Below are 18104 nucleotides of genomic sequence, written 5' to 3'. Positions count from 1 at the left end.
CCAAAACAATAGTTACTGAGGCCTACTGAAGGCCTCTCTATCCTAACTATCAAGTATTAGTATCATCATAAAGACCTAGATATTAATATAATCAATAAATACATGATCTACTCTATAAAGTCACACATAATCAATCATGATAACCTCTAATCTACGACACCAGTCTAGCGTGGGGTGGCTCAAAGTAGATTACAGAGTACAGCATCTTGCAACCCATGTACTTGACAAAATACTTCCAAAACATCAAGGATGTCAAATTTCCACAATTACAACACCAGAGGCAGCGCCACAGACCATGTTCAACCCAGATTCAGCTCAAACAAATGGTCAAATTCGTTCTCCTGCTATACCACTAAAATGTGGAATGCCCTACTGAAGGCCTTAAAGGAATGTGAATCCCTAACTTCCTTTAGAACCGTTCTGAAAAAGAAATCAAACCTCGGTTCGAAGTGAAGCGGTGAATTTTTATTCTATGTGTTCTAGAGCTTTGAAATCTGTGCTCTAGGTCTATACATTCTGTGTTCTAGATCTATACTTTCTATGCTTTAGTTCTATACTTTAATGAATTCTGAATGAATGAATGATTTTGTCTGGAGGGCCAAATTGTCATGTGAAGCTTGACCAATCCTCAATTCTGCATGCACGGGACATGTACAGGACATGTACGGGACAGACATTCTCACTCCTTGAGAATCTATGGGAATCCTCCAAAAAACAGGTAGGCCTACGGGACAGACAAAGCCACTCCTTTGAAGCGGCTTTCACCGCTTCAAAAACCACTTACAGGCGGCTGCCACTCGAAACTCGTAACAATAAACCTAGCCTAACCTTACCCTCCCCCTACCTTTTATTTTGCTTTTTTTTCTGATGATATCTAGGCCTACTGCATACTGCCTACTGGGTTATGTCTGTCATTCAGAAGGATCTCAATGGAAACATGCCGCGGCTTACCTGAGTTTCCTTTTAGTTGACCTTGTAGGCCTACCAGTGAACTGTAGGCTACTGAAACTGTACCTTTTCCTATGCAAACTTCTAATAAATACTTAAATCAACCAATCAATCAATAAAGAATGTCTTGACTTGTCAAATGTTAACACAAATAAAGATAATTAAGTGACTTTATTTCAGTTAGTGTGTGTGTGTGTGTGTGTGTGTGTGTGTGTGTGTGTGTGTGTGTGTGTGTGTGTGTGTGTGTGCGTGCGTGCGTGCGTGCGTGCGTGCATAAACATTGATTTTCACAATAAATGCAAAAACAGCTTACCGGTACTTTTTTTCTTTTTCTTTTAAATGTTGTGATTGTAAATCCATGACTCAAAAGTATGTTTCCATTCATTCACCTTTTGCTTGGTCCAGCATCAACCTGTTAAATGCGTGGAGGATTCCTATTTGCTCAGGCAGACGTCTACAGACTGCGGTACTAAGGAACCGTAGTTCAAATATTTTTGTGTCGGCTTCTGGATCAACGTCGACATCCCGATATGAAACTACATATCCCACAATGCAATGCTTGAGGCAGGTCCCGCCCCTTCGAACCACATGACTTGTGGTACCCATCACACCATAACAAGAGGAGTGTAATCTGAACAGAACGGCTAAAATTGATAATATTTCAAAGCTGTATTCATTGCTTACATCGTTAATAGACGCGCATCACATCGGTAAAATGAAGTGTCGCTGTTTGGTCATCGTGTTGTGTCTGGTTGTGGGTGCATTGGCAGGAAGATACTCGAGGGAGGCGAATGAAGCTAAATCCAGCAGTGATGGGAAGGCGATAGAATTCAGGATAGCCAAAATGAACCAGGTGTGGGAGAAGTCTCTAAGGGTACGTATCAACATTTATAGCAGAGGAGTTATGTGAGTAAGAACTTATTGTCCGTTTAGATTCATTTAGAACTCTGACTGTCTGCCCCCCCCTGCACTGCAGTATTGTCTATTGTCATTTGGAGACTTGGTTTGTTTGCAGAAATCATATCTGGGATCAAATTAGAACCATATAAATTAATTTACTACATAAAGGCATAATATGCCTTTATGTAGTAAATTAATGTATGTATAATGATGATGATATGAATGATATTATCATGTTAATTTGTGACGCTCAGTTAATTTTTGATGCTCTTAATAACTTAATCACTTTTTCTATATCAAATCCATTTATGGCCATTCCACACCAATGCAACTCCTAGCAACTGCCATTGCGGATAATGGTTGCAAGTAGGTGCATTTGTGTGGACTGGCTGTAACACAAGTGGCGTTTCCATAAAGCCACTTTTTGCGCATTAACGGCTTAGTCGCAAAATGTTTTTATGGAAACACTTCAAAATGCGAATAAACTTTCATTATCCGCAAAAAAGATTATCCGCTTGGAGGAGGAGGATTTTGAGGCTTAATCGAATAAACTAAATGCGCAAAAGTGATTGGAAACGGGTCAGACAATACATTCGAATAAAGTATGACGTTCTAGGTCCATTTCCCCTGCCGCTTTGTCCATGGTATAGCGTTAGCCTACAAAACAAACCTGTTGTTTGTTACACACGGAGAGACACGGGTCTTCCTCCCGTTTTCACCTCAAGCCATCGGTGGCGAGCGAACCCTTCCTCATCCCACGGTGTTGCGTGCCTGAAGTGCCCAATCTACAAGCTCACAGGCACAGCAGCTCGCATCCACGTCTCCTCGCCGCGTTGTGAGCTTCCAGATCGGCCACCTGACCTTCCAGAGGACGCTGAAACTTCCACTGTGCAGCTACGCGACCGCGGTTTTCCCGGTGAACCGGTAGCTTTATGTATTGAGAGGAACTATTGCCAATTTCGTAAGAGACTCGTCGCCAATTGTAATATATTTAAAAGTTATTTGGGGCCATGATGATGACTGATAATCCCTTCTTCCCACTACTAGACAGCGACCGAGTGACAGCAGTCAGACGTGCAGACGGTGCAGTGCTCAGGTTCGGTCTGAAAAAAATCAGCCCGATCAACTCTTGCGACGTCGCTAATTCGAATGACACCCGCAAATGGAAACATGCTAACTTCGCTGTCTTAATGCGTATTTCTGATAATTCGCTTCCCTAATTCGATTAAGTTTATGGAAACCCCACTACAGTCGATGTAGTCTCTTCTTAACAGTAATTCACTTTGAGCTTTAAGGTTATACTGTAATACTGCTGGACTAAACACTAGTATTGTCAATGACTTGTTAGATGCAGTTGTCCCCGGTGCGTCTGTCAGAGCTGCACAGTGATCTGAAAATCCAGGAGAAGGATGAGCTGCAGTGGAAGAAGATAAAAGCTGAAGGACTCGATGAAAATGGCGAGAAGGAAGCCCAGCTCCGACGCAACTTCAATGGTGAGTGAGAGCTGCCAGGGGCCACAGTATCCAATAGCTGTGTGTTCTATTAGGTTCACTTTAGATTCTGCACCACAGAATGAATCAGAACTTAACTCAATGACTGCACCAAAAAATAGTGTTTTTCATGTACCTTGGAAAAATCACTGAATAATCTATGCCGCTCATATCCACACATTCAATTCAAAAGACACCCACGGGTCTTGTCAAATCTGAAAATATTCATTGTACCCCCGCCCGCGTCTGTCTATTTGAAACATAGCAGCCCTCTCTCAACGGGCCCGGCGGCACGAGGGGGACGCCTGGGGCCCATCCCCCTCACTCGGACCGCCCGTCCCCATCAGTGAAGCCGGCAAATACTCGAAAACAAAGGCGAAACACTAATTTGCTTAGTGATCGCAAGGGCCAGTTCACCTCTGGGACAACCAGATCTCAGAAACACAGAATGAACACAATAAATAACTCAGGATTGTGTTGATCTTGTCCCAAACAACAATAAAATAAGATCTGGTTGTCCCAGAGTTGAACTGGCCTTTACATGGACAGCCCCCTCAACCATTGAGTCCTGCCGGGCCTGTCTCCCAATAGACGGGTTTCTGGTCCACGTTACACTGATAAAACTAGATGCGTGCGCAGGATCCGTACCAAAATTAGCCAATGAAACCAGCGCTCCCCAAAAAAACAGGTTTGGGGATTGGACGGAATTGATTACATGATACAGTCAGCTGTGCATTTAGTCTCAATGTTTGTAAACAAGAAACCCGTCTACGTCTATAGACACACATTATGAGGGTTTTCTTTTTGTTTTCCTAAAAAACTTCAACGGGCGACGTACTGTACCACGGAATCAGAAAATATTTGGTAACCCATAGGCCAGCGTAAAAAAAACAACTCGTCACGTGGCAGCGAATTTAAGAGTGAAAGACACATTGAAATCAACAATACATTTTTCACACACTAAGAGCATATCTGTAGTGATTATATGGCCATACCTAACACTGGATGCCAAAAAAGTGAAAAATCCGAGTGTTTGTGTATTATAATGAAACAATTAGAGCCCTAAGCCCAGCCCCTAAACAAAAACGTAATGCGTGATGACGAACATCAAGTCTATTTAATAATTCACAAGGTCAGAATGACTGACAGTTGTCTGTGTCAATCAACGTCATCTACTTCAACTTCAGAAACTCCCTGCTGGTTCGCATGTCTTCACCCTTCCCCGCCTCCCCGTTCGTCCTCTCCGCACAGCAGAGCCAGTCTTTTGCGCTGGCTTGCCTCTGGTTCAGCCAATCACAAGCCGCGGCCGACATCTGATGTCCTATGAAGACAAATTTGTGATACTGAGCGCCGATCGTCAGCTCGCCCGTCTTTACATATTACCAATGTCTTCAATGAGTTATGGCCTGCCTACTTTTTGACCGTCAAATCACATTCATCCGAGCGCAATGTCCCTCCTTTCTGGACTGTTTCATGAGGAACTGCGCCACCATAAGGAGGTGGAGCGAGTGAAAAACTTCCCTTTCAGCTCAACTTTAAACTAACTCTGACATTCATCCATTACAGTTAGAGATTAGAGTTTATTTGTCATTGTAACAATACAGTACAGGTACACAGGCACAGTTTCATTTGTCAACGATCAACTCATTTACAAAGAACAGTACACATACAAGTACATTCACAGTACAACGAAATGTATTTGTGCATTTAAGGGAGCACAGCTGCTGGCAGTTGACCTTACATTAAAGCACACAATGGCTTTGAAGAGTAACCGCAGAGAGGAATTAAATCAGGGTTACAGTTAACACAATAGAAACACAACATCACTGAAGTCAACTATCACTCTCATACCGTATTAACATAGGGAGTCATTATAACCTTTGGCCTAAAAATGCTTAAGACAAGGCATATCACACTATCATGTGACAGATGTAACGGATCTCTCAGTCTAATGGAAAATGTATTATGCTTTCTTTTTACTCTTTTTGCCTCTTACTGTATGTTGTCCCAATGTCCTATTAATAGTCAAATTCCGTGTTTGATAAAATGTGTAGAATGGATGTAATCTGGTGACTGGTGTTAATTAAAGATTCAAGAGTTAAAGAGGTACAGTAGAGAGAGTTTAGGTCTATCATAGATACTGTTGTCAAGAGGTTTCACTCTGTCCAGAAACCACAAATTAATTCTGTATAGTAAGTGTGCCGATTTTTCCATTCATTTCAGTATGAATGCAAATCTACTTGCAGAGATTCAGGAGTCCTGACAGTGAACTTTGCGTTGAATTTTTACCCCCCTCCTCCCCCTTTAAACAAATGCAAATTCTAAAACAGGAAAATGGTCTGTTGATGTTTATGAAAAGCTGTGAATAGACTAATATTCATCAGTGGCGAAAGGGTATTTTATGCTTTCCAGCTCATTACGTTTCTTTGTCTTAAAGTGTTCAGAGATTGGCCACAGTACACAGTGACTCTGAAACTAGTTCATAGTTGATGATGAAGCACTACTGGCTCATGGCATTGCTGATTCAGCAAGTACAAGAATAGTCTACTGGGGCAGAATTATAAAGGCAGAAGTATAGAGCAGCTGTCCTGAGATAAACACTCAGATTTGAGCTTATCACATTTTAGTTACAGTCACAGAGATTTGTTCCTTTTTTAACAGAGTGGAAGCCACAACATTCAAGTATCACTACAATAATTGTCTCCACCAGCCGGCTGATGGAGAGTATGTTTTCCCCTCCGTCCGTCCGTCCGTCCGTCTGTCCGTCCGTGCGTGCGTGCGTCCGTGCGTCCTCGCAGTTTGTGAACAGCTAATCTCAGTCACCGTTGGCCCGATCGCTGCCAAACTGAGCACACACACTCCCTGGATGCCAATCTAGAACCTCTGCCCCACATTTTTCAAATCAGCCTCATGGTGGCGCTATAACAGGCCGATTTGTGTGGCCTGGTTGTTACCAGCTAATCTCTGGCGCCATTGGCCTGATCGCTGCCAAACTGAGCACACACACTCCCTGGATGCTAATTCAGAACCTCTGCCCCACATTTTTTAAATCAGCCTCATGGTGGCGCTATAACAGGCCGATTTGTGTGGCCTGGTGGAGACCTGTGCTCGTTCTGATTTCTTTCCCCCCTGAACTGGGCTCTTTGGTATTTTAAGCTTCTTTGCTGTTCAGTAGAGCCAGCGCCGGAGGAGACAGAAACGCCCCCCCCCCCCCCCCCATAACCAATAGGTTTGCTAAGTGTTGTAATCATTAACAAAAACGAATAGCCTATTAACCAACTCCTCAAATGAAATAAGAAAAGTCCAATCTCTCTCCATTAAACACACAAAGGTTAAGTCAGCACTCAGCACAGCCGCGTTGTGCATACCACACAAGCACATGACACACAAACTGTGTGCAGCCAGCAGCAGTAAGCAAGAAAGTTGATCAACCACAGCAGCAAATAAAACAAATAATAATGGGCAGCTGCCAGCCAGGCTTACCTTTCAGAAATGAACACGGCAGGCATTACTGTAATGAGCCTCTGAAAATCCTCTTGTATAATCATCCTTGTGGCTGCACTTGGTTTTGGGTAAATTAATTCCTCTAACTCTGTGTGCCCTTCTCTGGTCCTGCCTGGTAGTGTATTCTCTCCAGCGCTGCTGTCATTGTCAACAGTTTCTTGAGCAGAACATGACGGTGGACACCGTGGACTCACAGCCTGATTATCTTTATAGTTAGTCTTTTTGACATGTTTGCTATTTATATTCATTCGCTATTACTACCTGTCAGTGCTTCCTGTTTACTTTAGTTCAGACTTGGCGGGTAGTTCAGTGGGTGTGTGTTTACCAGGGCAGGGCTGCTGCTTGGCCATTACGTGGGCGCCTCTCCCTCCCCCGAGGCGGCTTCAGAGGCAGTGATTGGCACATTTATTAGCTGCACGCAGGTTGGCCAACACTGCCGCTGCCCGTTTTTTTTTTTTTTCCTTTCTTCCCTCCCTCGCTCGTCCCTCGCTCTCTCGCTCTCTCTCTCTCTCTCTCTCTCTCTCTCTCTCTCTTTTTTTTTCCCCCCCCGACGCATTTTTAAAGTGCCACTGTAGGCAGCTGACTAGTTCGCCTCTATATACGCGCCGGCCCTGAGTAGAGCTTTTAATTTTTGCTTATCCCATATGCACAGACCTTGGACAGAGGTGTGTGTGTGTGTGTGTGTGTGTGTGTGTGTGTGTGTGTGTGTGTGTGTGTGTGTGTGTGTGTGTGTGTGTGTGTGTGTGTGTGTGTGTGTGTGTGTGTGTGTGTGTGTGCATGTAAGTGCATGCGTGCGCACTATTATGTAAAGCATTGAGTATTGCTCCACTTTTAAAAAACATATATTCAATACTTATTCAAGAAGCAATTTATTTAAAGGACCGGGGATCAAATGTATTACGAAAGAAGCCAGCATGTAAAAGGAAGACTTGTAGGCACTGAGGCACATCTTCTTTGGGCTGCACTGTGAGACTTAAGTCAAGTAAAAAAAAGTTGCCAGGTCTGGTCTGATAATCTGCCCTTAGCTTGACTAAAAAGGCTTGACAGGCTGGCTTCACTCATTTTCTCCAGCTCATTTATTATGGAAGATGCTACGTATATCCTTTGCTGTCCTAATAGTCAGGGACCCACAAGCCCAGAAGCTCAAGGAATAGGGGTGATACCTGTGATGTCTTGCCGTACTTTTTATTTCTGTTTTATCTATTAGTTTGGTTATTAAGGTCCACAGAATGAGAGGCCTGCTCTGCCGGAAACATCGCGTAAAAAAGTTATGGCCATTTGTATATTCACTGTCCCATCGACTTCACTATACAGGAAAAGAAAAATATTTAAAAGAGAAAATAAATGTGCTTTAAGTAGCATGTGAGGGGTCAAACTAGGGGTTCTTCATCATTTTGAATCCATTGCAAGCATTTGTTTTGCATGAAAAACATTCCTAGGGCAAAATATCGGCCCTCCAAAACTGTGAAAAGTGAAGATTTTTTGATGACTCATCACTTTTTACTATTTTGGGGGGCCAAAATTTTGCCCAAGGAATGTTTTTCATGCAAAACAAATGCTTGCAATGGATTCAGAATCATGAAGAACCCCTAGTTTGACCCCTCACATGCTACTTAAAGCACATTTATTTTTTGTATTCTTTTCCTGTATAGTGAAGTCGATGGGACAGTGAATATACAAATGGCCATAACTTTTTTTCGCGATGTTTCCGGCAGAGCAGGCCTCTCATTCTGTGGACCTTAATGACCAAACTAATAGATAAAACAGAAATAAAAAGTACGGCAGAACATCACAGGTCCTCTCTCATTATCAGGGACTGGGTCCCTGACTATAATGAGAGTGCGAGCAGGCAGCGGGTGATAACACCACTATAGTTAGTCTTATAGAAAGTATGGTGACTATGGAGCCATTTACGGAAGCTTTTATCACTGAATGCAGGGGATCCAGTTAATTGGATTGGAGCACAGATACCCTAAAGTACTCTTATTACTGTCTGACTGAGATGTACTGTATACATGTGCAGTTAAGTATATGCATGTGACTCTGAGTGATGTAGCAGACAGAACTGCTTGCCATTTGAACCCTAGTGTGTATCCTTATTCTGGGTGAGTATTTGCTGAAAATCAATCAATCAATCAATCAATCAAACTTTATTTATAAAGCACATTGTACACAAACTTAGCTAACCAAAGTGCTGTACAGGTAAAAGCGCAGTCACCTCAGGTTCTTCGGGTTTGGTTTGTTTGCGCAGTCAGCAGTGACTGGCCAGCGGACCTCAGAGATTTGGGTGGATTATAGCGCACTACAAGATCAGCCATGTAAGAGGCGGCCAGACCATTTATAGATTTAAAGGCAAAAAAGGAGGAGTTTAAAATCTATATTTGAACAAGAGTCAGTGGAGTGTGGCCAAAACTGGTGTGATGTGATTGAATTTGTTGGTACCTGTGAGAAGGCGGGCAGCAGCATTTTGTACTAATTGTAAGCGCCTGAGAGAGGAAAGGTCAATACCATAATAAAGTGCATTGCAATAGTCCAGTCGAGATGTGATAAAGGCATGTATTACTGTTTCAAATTGTTTGAGTGGTAGATAGGGTTTTATTTTAGCTAGTAATCGTAAATGGGAAAAGCTGGTTTTGACGGTGGAGCTAATAGGTGTTAAAATAGTAGATCTACAACGTCACACTGTGTCACGTTGAAACATGTGACATGTAGATCAGCTATTTTCAGGCCTAGAGGGTGAAAAAAGTGGACAAATAGTTAGTCAAGCCTGGTCAACTAAGGATTAGTTTATGTAGGGGGTTTTAAGTGTTTAAATCCAAAAGTGCAAGCAGTCATAATGTATTTTGATGTATTTTTTGTAATGTATAGTGATCCTGGCCAAGTATGGGATGGATGGGAAGAGAGATACACGGCCACTGGAGAGCAACTACCTGAAGGACCATGACCACGACCCTAAAGATGGAGACACATTTGATGACCCCAGGCTGGATAAACTCTGGAACAAGGTGTGTGTGTGTGTGTGTGTGTGTGTGTGTGTGTGTGTGTGTGTGTGTGTGTGTGTGTGTGTGTGTGTGTGTGTGTGTGTGTGTGTGTGTGTGTGTGTGTGTGTGTGTGTGTGTGTGTGTGTGTGTGTGTGTGGGGGCGTGTGTGGGGGCGTGGGCGTGTGTGGGCTGTGGGCACATTCTGCTTCTGTGCAGCCAAATAATACATAAACACATTTAAATAGTTGCCCACTCCAGTATCTGATACAAAATATATTACATTTGCTACTACTTAATTTCCCTGATGAAGACAAAGTCAAATTCATATATTTTCTCTGAGGCTGGTGCATATACAATACATCTACATCCCTTTCTTTGCAATATTGCATTCAAAATAGTCATAATAAAAGCATAAAAGTAACATGTTGCAAAAAATAAGTAAGTAAAGGAAAAGAATGCGTGTCTTCTACGTCGAGGAGCGAAGAGAGAAGAAATGAAGGTTCACTCCCAGCCCTTTTCGTTATTGTCTGCTGCCAAATGATAACCTGGAATCACCAAAAAGTTTTGTTGAAATTGATTTTCGGTTCATTTCATAAACCACTGAACCGAGAAAATTGTCAAACTTTATATTTGATTACATCAGCAAGCCCCTATGACTAAACATTCACCTGTGTGATTCCCAGAGCTCAAATGTTCCTCCACACGCAGCTGTCATTGTGGAGACTCTGTTGGGCTGCTACGCTGTTCTGAATCTAATTCCAGATGGCTGGTCAAAACATGCACCAAAAAAAATGCATTGTGGTACCAACTCTCTCTCTCTCTCTCCTATTCTCTCTCCCTCCCTCTCTCCTCCTCTCCTGTCTTTCTCCATCTCCTCCTGGAGTCATCTGAGCCCAATTGTGTTCAATGTGTTCATTTGTTGTGTTGCTTATTTTATAAGTTATGCGCAGCTGCATCTAATGATATCGCCTCGCTGTACTGTCCATTTAATTTTTTAATGTGCCTTGTAATGTTGTAGGCCACATACTCTACATTATCTTTCAATGTTTTAGAGTTTGAGAAGAAATGTAATTTGTATTTGGCAAGATTTTCTGGCCCGTCGCCCGTCACTTTATATAGCACCTTTATCCAAGGTTGTGCATTACATTCACCCATTCACACACACATTCATACACCGATGGTGGAGGGAACCATGCACGGCACCAACCGGCTCATCGGGAGCAATTAGGGGTTCAGTGTCTTGCTCAAGGACACTTCGACAGTAACTCTGGGGGTGCCTGGGATTGAACTAGGAAACCTTTATTTGCCAAGCGTACACTTTCGTCGGGCCACTGCCGCCCCAATCGATGCATGTTTAGTACAGGGAGGTTATACAACAGTGGAAGTGTATGTCTGGTTTCTAATTCTAATTCTGTAAACAATTACAAACTAAGAATACGTTGGAAAATGATGAATTGTCTAATTAGTCCCTACTGAGATAAACCAAGCCTGAATATGCATGCGTTCAGTGCGGTCCCAAAACACACACACACACACACACACACACACACACACACACACACACACACACACACACACACACACACACACACACACACACACACACACTCTCTCTCTCTCTCGCTATTGCTCTCTCTCTCTCTCTCTCTCTCTCTCTCTCTCTCTCTCTCTCTCTCTCTCTCTCTCTCTCTCTCTCTCGCTAGTGTGGTGAAAAGCTGACACAGCTTAACTACAGTAGACACATTTTGAATCATAACCTTTGATCGACTGTAGCCTAATTGACAGAGGGAACTTTCAGATCAGACTTTTCAGATGACAGATACATTTGAATTACAGGAATCTGTTTTGAATGACATTTTCATGGTGCAGGATCCTCATACAGGGGACACAATGCGCACATACTGTAGGCTACTGTGTACTGGCTCTGCATAACATAATAGGCTGCTACATGTTGCTTAATAAAACAATAACATCTATCTTATTTACACACACTGCAATTCAGGACTAATCTCTCATTTACAAATGCATTATGAGATATGATAACAGCCTACAATACATGAACAACACATTAATATTCCTTCTTTCTTCTTAACCTCCTGATCCAGCATCTGGAGGCTTTTGTGTGTGTGTGTGTGTGTGTGTGTGTGTGTGTGTGTGTGTGTGTGTGTGTGTGTGTGTGTGTGTGTGTGTGTGTGTGTGTGTGTGTGTGTGTGTGTGTGTGTGTGTGTGTGTGTGTGTGTGTGTGTGTGTGTCAGGGTGGGTTTTGCCTGGCTCTCATAAAACTACTGGACTGTGTAGAGTGTACATCCACAACGTTGTATATTTTTGGTGGATGTAAATTAGTCTTTTGTTTCTCTACCATGTCTAATCCCTCAACAGCTGACCACTGTGAAGTGTGAAGGCATGCCCAGACTGGTTCAAATGTTCAGTTCCTCTTCTTTATCTGAACCATGCTCTGAGCTTGCCACAGGCAAAATATGATTATTTTGGGGGGTCACCGCCTGAAAAGCTTGAGAACCACTGGCTCCTAAAATCAAACGTTTGTTTTTTCCTCCCCATGGCGTGGTGTTATGCTAAGTTTTGCAGAATTACAGGCATGTGTATTGATTATGAATTCAGATTCAGATAAGATCCTTTCTACCCACTGTATTAGTGGATGAGGTCCATTGTCCTCCATTCCAAGTTATCCTGCCACACATGATCTTCCTCCATTTAACTAAGGCTTAGTGGCTTTTGTGTGGAAACTGACTCCTCTACTTCTCCTCAATTAATTTGTCCTTATCAGGCCAAAAGCTCAGGGAAGTTCTCCAGCGAGGAGTTGCTGAGCCTGAAGAGGGAGTTTCAGCACCACAAGGACAAGATCCACGAGTACAATATTGTCATGGATACCGTGAGCCGCACTGAGGGTGAGCTGCCTGACGGCCCAATTAAGCCCAGTTTATACTTAATTAACTGATTTTCAAGGGAACATCGCAACACCCTGTTCGCATGAAATTCAATCATTAGCGAGTGGCACCGCCGGGAGCGTGTCGATATTTCGACAGAACATTTGTTCTACGTCCCAGTATTTTGACGCGGGTGAATGTTAACCTGGTGAAATGCTAACCTGCCGACACTGGTGAATGTTAACCTCTATGCCTAAACCTAACCCTAACCCTGACGCTGGTGGGTAGCTAACCTGCCGATGCTTATAGTCGAAATAATGGGACGTAGAAATAGCGAGATTTCCCTGGCACCGCCGCCTTAGCATCAGCCAATGTTTTGTGTGTCAGGTAGCCTCTACCTGGTTCTGATATTCTGTGGGCGGTTGTGTTTTTTTCTTTGCGTTTTCTGATAATGATGTCCTTTGGACCAGTGGGGCAGTGCATGTATCTCCGCGCTGCATACACAGAGGGTGCTTGTCACATCTCATCACTGAGCTTCAGTCCGGCCCACCGTCCAACACATCTGATTATTATTATTATTCAGATGCAGGTGCTAGGGAGGAGAGACATGTCTATTGGTCGGCTGTTTTGCACAAGGCATTCTAAGTAGCACTCACACATTTTCCCTGAATATGTTGTGGATACTTTATTACTTGTGTGGTGTGTTTTAAAATGGAGAACCAATCAGACACTGCCTTCACACAGGAGAGTTTTTTTTGCTGGTCATTCAGTCCTTGTGTATCAAAAAGGCAACTGGGTTAAGCACCGTTGGTCCGACCAGTTTAACATTCACCAGCGTCTCGGCAGGTTAGCATTCACCAGCGTCGGCAGGTTAGCAATTTCACCAGCGTTAGTTTGACTGAGGTTAGGGTTAAGGTTAGGTTTAGGTGTATCTCCGTCCCCCCGACTTTCGTCACCTCCGCGCAGCCAATCACAAGCTTCCGCTGCCTTAACCCAGTTGCCTTTTTGATACACTCGGACTGAAAGACCTGCAAAAAACACTCTCCTGCCTTCACACTGTGCCACTCACTCACTCAGTTTCCAATTTCTCCTTCTAGTCCAGGCGTTTCGTGCAGTATTTTGATGGAATCGTGCACTTTATGAAAGAAGCATGAAATTTGGCACACAGTTAGAACATGCCATATGGAACATTTTGGGCTATAGGGACATCGCAGATTTGTCTTGGGAAACTTGTTGGAGCCAATCAAACATTTGTTTTGCAGGAAAAACATTCATTGGGCTAAAAACTGACCCCATAAAACTATGGTTTAGTGATGAGTCATCACGTTTCACAGTTTTGTGGCGGCCGTTTCTCGGAAAGGAATGTTTTTCGTGCAAAACAAATGCTTGCATTGGATTCAGAATCCCGAAAAACACCTAGTTTGACCCCTCACATGCTACTTAAAGCATATTTATTTTTTGTATTATTTTACTCTATAGTAAAGTCTATGAGAGCCCAACTTTGATTGGCTCCCAAAGTTTCCCAAGACAAATCTGCGATGTCCTTATAGCCAAAAATGTTCCATATGGCATGTTCTAACTGTGTGCCACATTTCATGCTTCTTTCATAAAGTGTGCGATTTTTGCCTGAAACGCTCGGACTATTCCACCTTTCTCTTGATCCAAATGTCAGCTGTTATCATTTTGTCAATGTGGGTCCCAGATACCTGGCTTAAACCCCACCTTTCAGGAATGCAAGTTGGGAATGTATGCTCCACTCGATTATGCATTACCCATTGTACCTAGTGCACGTTTGTAAGGTAACCATTAGTATTAACCGGCTACAGATTTCTTAACTGTTCCTGGTTAAACGTTTAACTATTAAAATCCCTTAGTTGACACTATGCAACTTGTTGTACTGTATGTTGTTTCTTGTATAATTGGCCAGTTTGTGATGCCCAATAAAGAATCCTATGGTTTCATGTAAAATCTGTGAATAAATGTATATATATATATATATATATATATATATATATATATATATATATATATATATATATATATATATATATATCTCTCTCTCTCTCTCTCTCTCTCTCTCTCTCTCTCTCTCTCTCTCTCTCCCTCTCTCTCTCTCTCTCTCACCTTTCATTCTTACTCCCTGCTAAATCCTCCATTTCCCAATCTGCCTCCTTCCCCCCACACCATCTTCCATCCTATGTTTCCATAGAGATACATAAAAATGTGATCTCCCCCCTGGAGGGCGAAGAGAAAGAGCATGCGCTGCACCAGAAACACACCGAGCTGAAGCAGAAAATGAGGGACCTCAACCAGGGCTTCGAGAGACTTCGCAAATTAAGCCATGAGGGGTTCACTGAAGACAGCGGTAAGCAACACGCAACACACACATGTCTGCTGATCAGCCATGGGCCTTTGTGCTTCTGCTTTTCATTTAAAATCGAATGTGTGTGTGGCCGTGTGTGTGGCCATCAGAATGACCTTGACACAAATGAAAGCGGGGGATTTAAAGTAGGCCAATGCAGTCAAACGTATATAAAACCATATTATATTCATATGAAATAATAAAACCAGTCGTGTTGGGAAAACATTCTTGGAATGTTTCTCCTCATGGGATTGTTTCTTCTCATATAGCCTTCACCACGCTGGGGTTTGGCCTTCCACGCGCACACAATTAAAAATGAGTTGAAAGTTATAAATGGGCTGCCTCTGGGCACCCGGGTCTAGTTGTCCTCTAGAGAATACCGTTCTTCCATCCTGGTCCTCTAGGACCCTCGTCTTCTGTCCTACTTGGAAGTTAATTGTATTCACCTGGAGCCCAAAGTCCCTGATTGGAAAGGAATAGAATCACAAAGAATAAACAATCAACTCCTGTTTAATGTGGCACCATAATGGATGTAGGGATGGGACGATACGCGATATTATCGTTTATCGTGATTAAAAAACACTCACGATAATCGTATCGTGGAGATTTAATTTATCGTGATATCGTCCTCCGTCATGCACTGGGATCTATTCACCTTTTATTTGCCAAGCTGCATATCCATTTAAACCCTCTATAATTGGTAAAGGTACTTATAATATACATACATTTGCCAAAAAAACATTTAATGTTTCGCCCCAGGATAATAGATTTTGATTAGCGCAATAATATCGTAAATCATGATTACAATAATCGTGATTTTTCATATCGCCCCATCCCTAAATGGATGCGATATGTAACCAGCAGAATGGTCATATGTTATTGAAATTTATGACCAAAATATAAAGTGCACAATCATCATACTTTATTCAAATATATACCTAGAATATTTCTGATATGATAGATACTGTAATCATTATTTACTTGTTTCTGTGTTATGGTCAACCACTTAACGTGCAGCCATGCCATCTCAGTAACATCCCAATCCCAATTCTATTCCTGTTAAGCTGGGATGGAATGAAAAGGATGACCGATGGACGCGGTCATCATACCAGTCCCGTACGGATGGATACTGTCTTAGAAAGTTTAGAAAGAAAGCCAGCAGTACTTGGGAGGGTAGGTGCAGGATAGAAGAATTACTGTGTGGTATCTTTAGAAATAGTTTTGTCTGTCACATACTTGTTAAGCTGAAGGGAATCAGTCTCATTTCGACTCCCAGTGACTCACTGAGTCATTCATCTTCACGCCCTCGCCTCATTTCCCACTTCTTCTTGTGCCAAAAGGCTTATTGTCCTTTTCCCTTTTGTACCCATCTATTATTCTATTAATTTCTGTACTGATTTATGTGTCAGGATACGGGGGAGAGTTATGAACATTTTAGTTTTGTTTTTTAAATACACTCGGGTTGAGTTCCCAAAATCCCATACTCGGGCCTCTCTCTTTCCATTTCATACTGTGAATATTGAATGTGAAGTACATCAATACAGAGCAGTTGCTGCTAGCAAGTGAACAACCTAGAAAAGTGCCTGTTTGATGATATGGAAAATGATGTAGTTAAAATTAGACTAATTTCAAATGCATGTTTTGAATGGCAACTGGTATAGGACACTCTGCAAGTGCATAAAGCTATGCCAACATGTGTGTTAACATTCAGGTCCTTCTCTGTCCCTGTATAGAGTTCAGAGAGCCTCGTGTGATTGAGCTGTGGGAAGCTGCCAGGAGAGCAAACCTCACAGATGATGAATTGGAGTCTCTTAAGGCATGTGTTAAATTTTCTCTATTTGTATTAGTTGTTGTACTTAATGCTCCTACAGTCCTTGTAAAGTTCTTGTGGAAATGTCTTCCTGTATCAAGTTTTCAATTGGCAGCAGACATTTCTTTAATCAATGAGAATCACTTAAGCTCCAAAGATAATGACAGTTCCCATTCACATCTATTACTTTAAATTAACCTTGGCAGTGTAGTTTGTTGTGGACAAGCTAAATTAGTTTGGTTCATTTGCTTTTGAAATGCTGAAGCATAAAAACACCCAGTCATCCTTTGTCACTCTGAGAAAGTCAATTTTCTCTCAATATGTGTGCAGGATAAGATCCATCACAGGTAAAGGGACATTTTCTATGCTTTGCTCTCCTACAGTGCGGACGTATCGCTGCTTGCTCCCGCTTAGGCTCGCTTGTGCTTACATTCTTCTGCTGATACTGATGTTTTATTTTTTCTCTGAGAAACTACAAATGGATCTTGGATACTTATAAAACTCCGGGATTGTTTTGCTGTACTGCAATATACTATTTTTTGCCACTTGGTGACTGGATACGTAGCATCTAGCTAACTAGCAAGATGGCCGGACCAACCATTTCTACAAGGGTTTATCAGAAACTGCTTCAGAGGATTGCAGTACTGGAAACGGAATTATTCCAATTAAAACAAACCCAAAGACTGGATAAACCACTCGCCTGGAATTCCCTTGGTGCAAAGCCAAAGATGAAAGAACGGACGACGGGCAGGACACCCTCCCAAAGCCCTCTTATCACCGACGAATGGCCGGAATTACCCCGGCACAGCGCTGCTTCGACCCCCCTTCATAAATGGGCAACTGCCAAGGGGAAAAACACTGCTAAAAAGTCAAACGCAGTCCAATCTCCACACACACCGAGTGTGCAGCTGGCAAACAGATTCACGCCACTGGCCGAGGATGACAGGGGTAGCATCTCCCCAAGCTGGCTAACAGAACAGCTACTAGAAGCCCCCCGAAGTCCCCCTGTTGACAGAGAGAACGTCCCACCCAGCAGGGTAAGAACCACCTCAGTGATTGATCCTGACATTTTGATTGTGGGCGATGCTGCTTTAAAAGGTGTCAAAAGCATAAGAAAGAAGAAGGCAAAAGTTATGTGTTTTCCCAAAGACACAGTCTCTGACATGAAAGACAGAATTCTGGATCTTGTCAACAAACACCAAACGGTGAAAACCCTGATTCTAC

General features: G+C 42.6%; 1 protein-coding gene across 1 annotated transcript in view; it reads left to right on the top strand.

Annotated features, from left to right (window-relative positions):
• Positions 1-1549: 1549 nt before the first annotated feature.
• Positions 1550-18104, top strand: part of lrpap1 (low density lipoprotein receptor-related protein associated protein 1) — a 33498-nt gene continuing 16943 nt past the window's right edge. Inside the window, exons 1-6 of the mRNA XM_080721383.1 lie at positions 1550-1822; positions 3197-3341; positions 9711-9847; positions 12609-12729; positions 14918-15073; positions 16804-16886. Of these exons, the coding sequence (XP_080577509.1) occupies positions 1664-1822; positions 3197-3341; positions 9711-9847; positions 12609-12729; positions 14918-15073; positions 16804-16886 (801 nt within the window). The 5' untranslated portion in view covers positions 1550-1663. The remainder of the gene's footprint in view (positions 1823-3196; positions 3342-9710; positions 9848-12608; positions 12730-14917; positions 15074-16803; positions 16887-18104) is intronic.

This window comes from Nannobrachium achirus, assembly GCF_963921795.1.
Source record: "Nannobrachium achirus genome assembly, chromosome: 3".
Classification (NCBI taxonomy): Eukaryota; Metazoa; Chordata; class Actinopteri; order Myctophiformes; family Myctophidae; genus Nannobrachium; species Nannobrachium achirus.
This window is presented reverse-complemented; position numbering and strand designations above follow the sequence as displayed.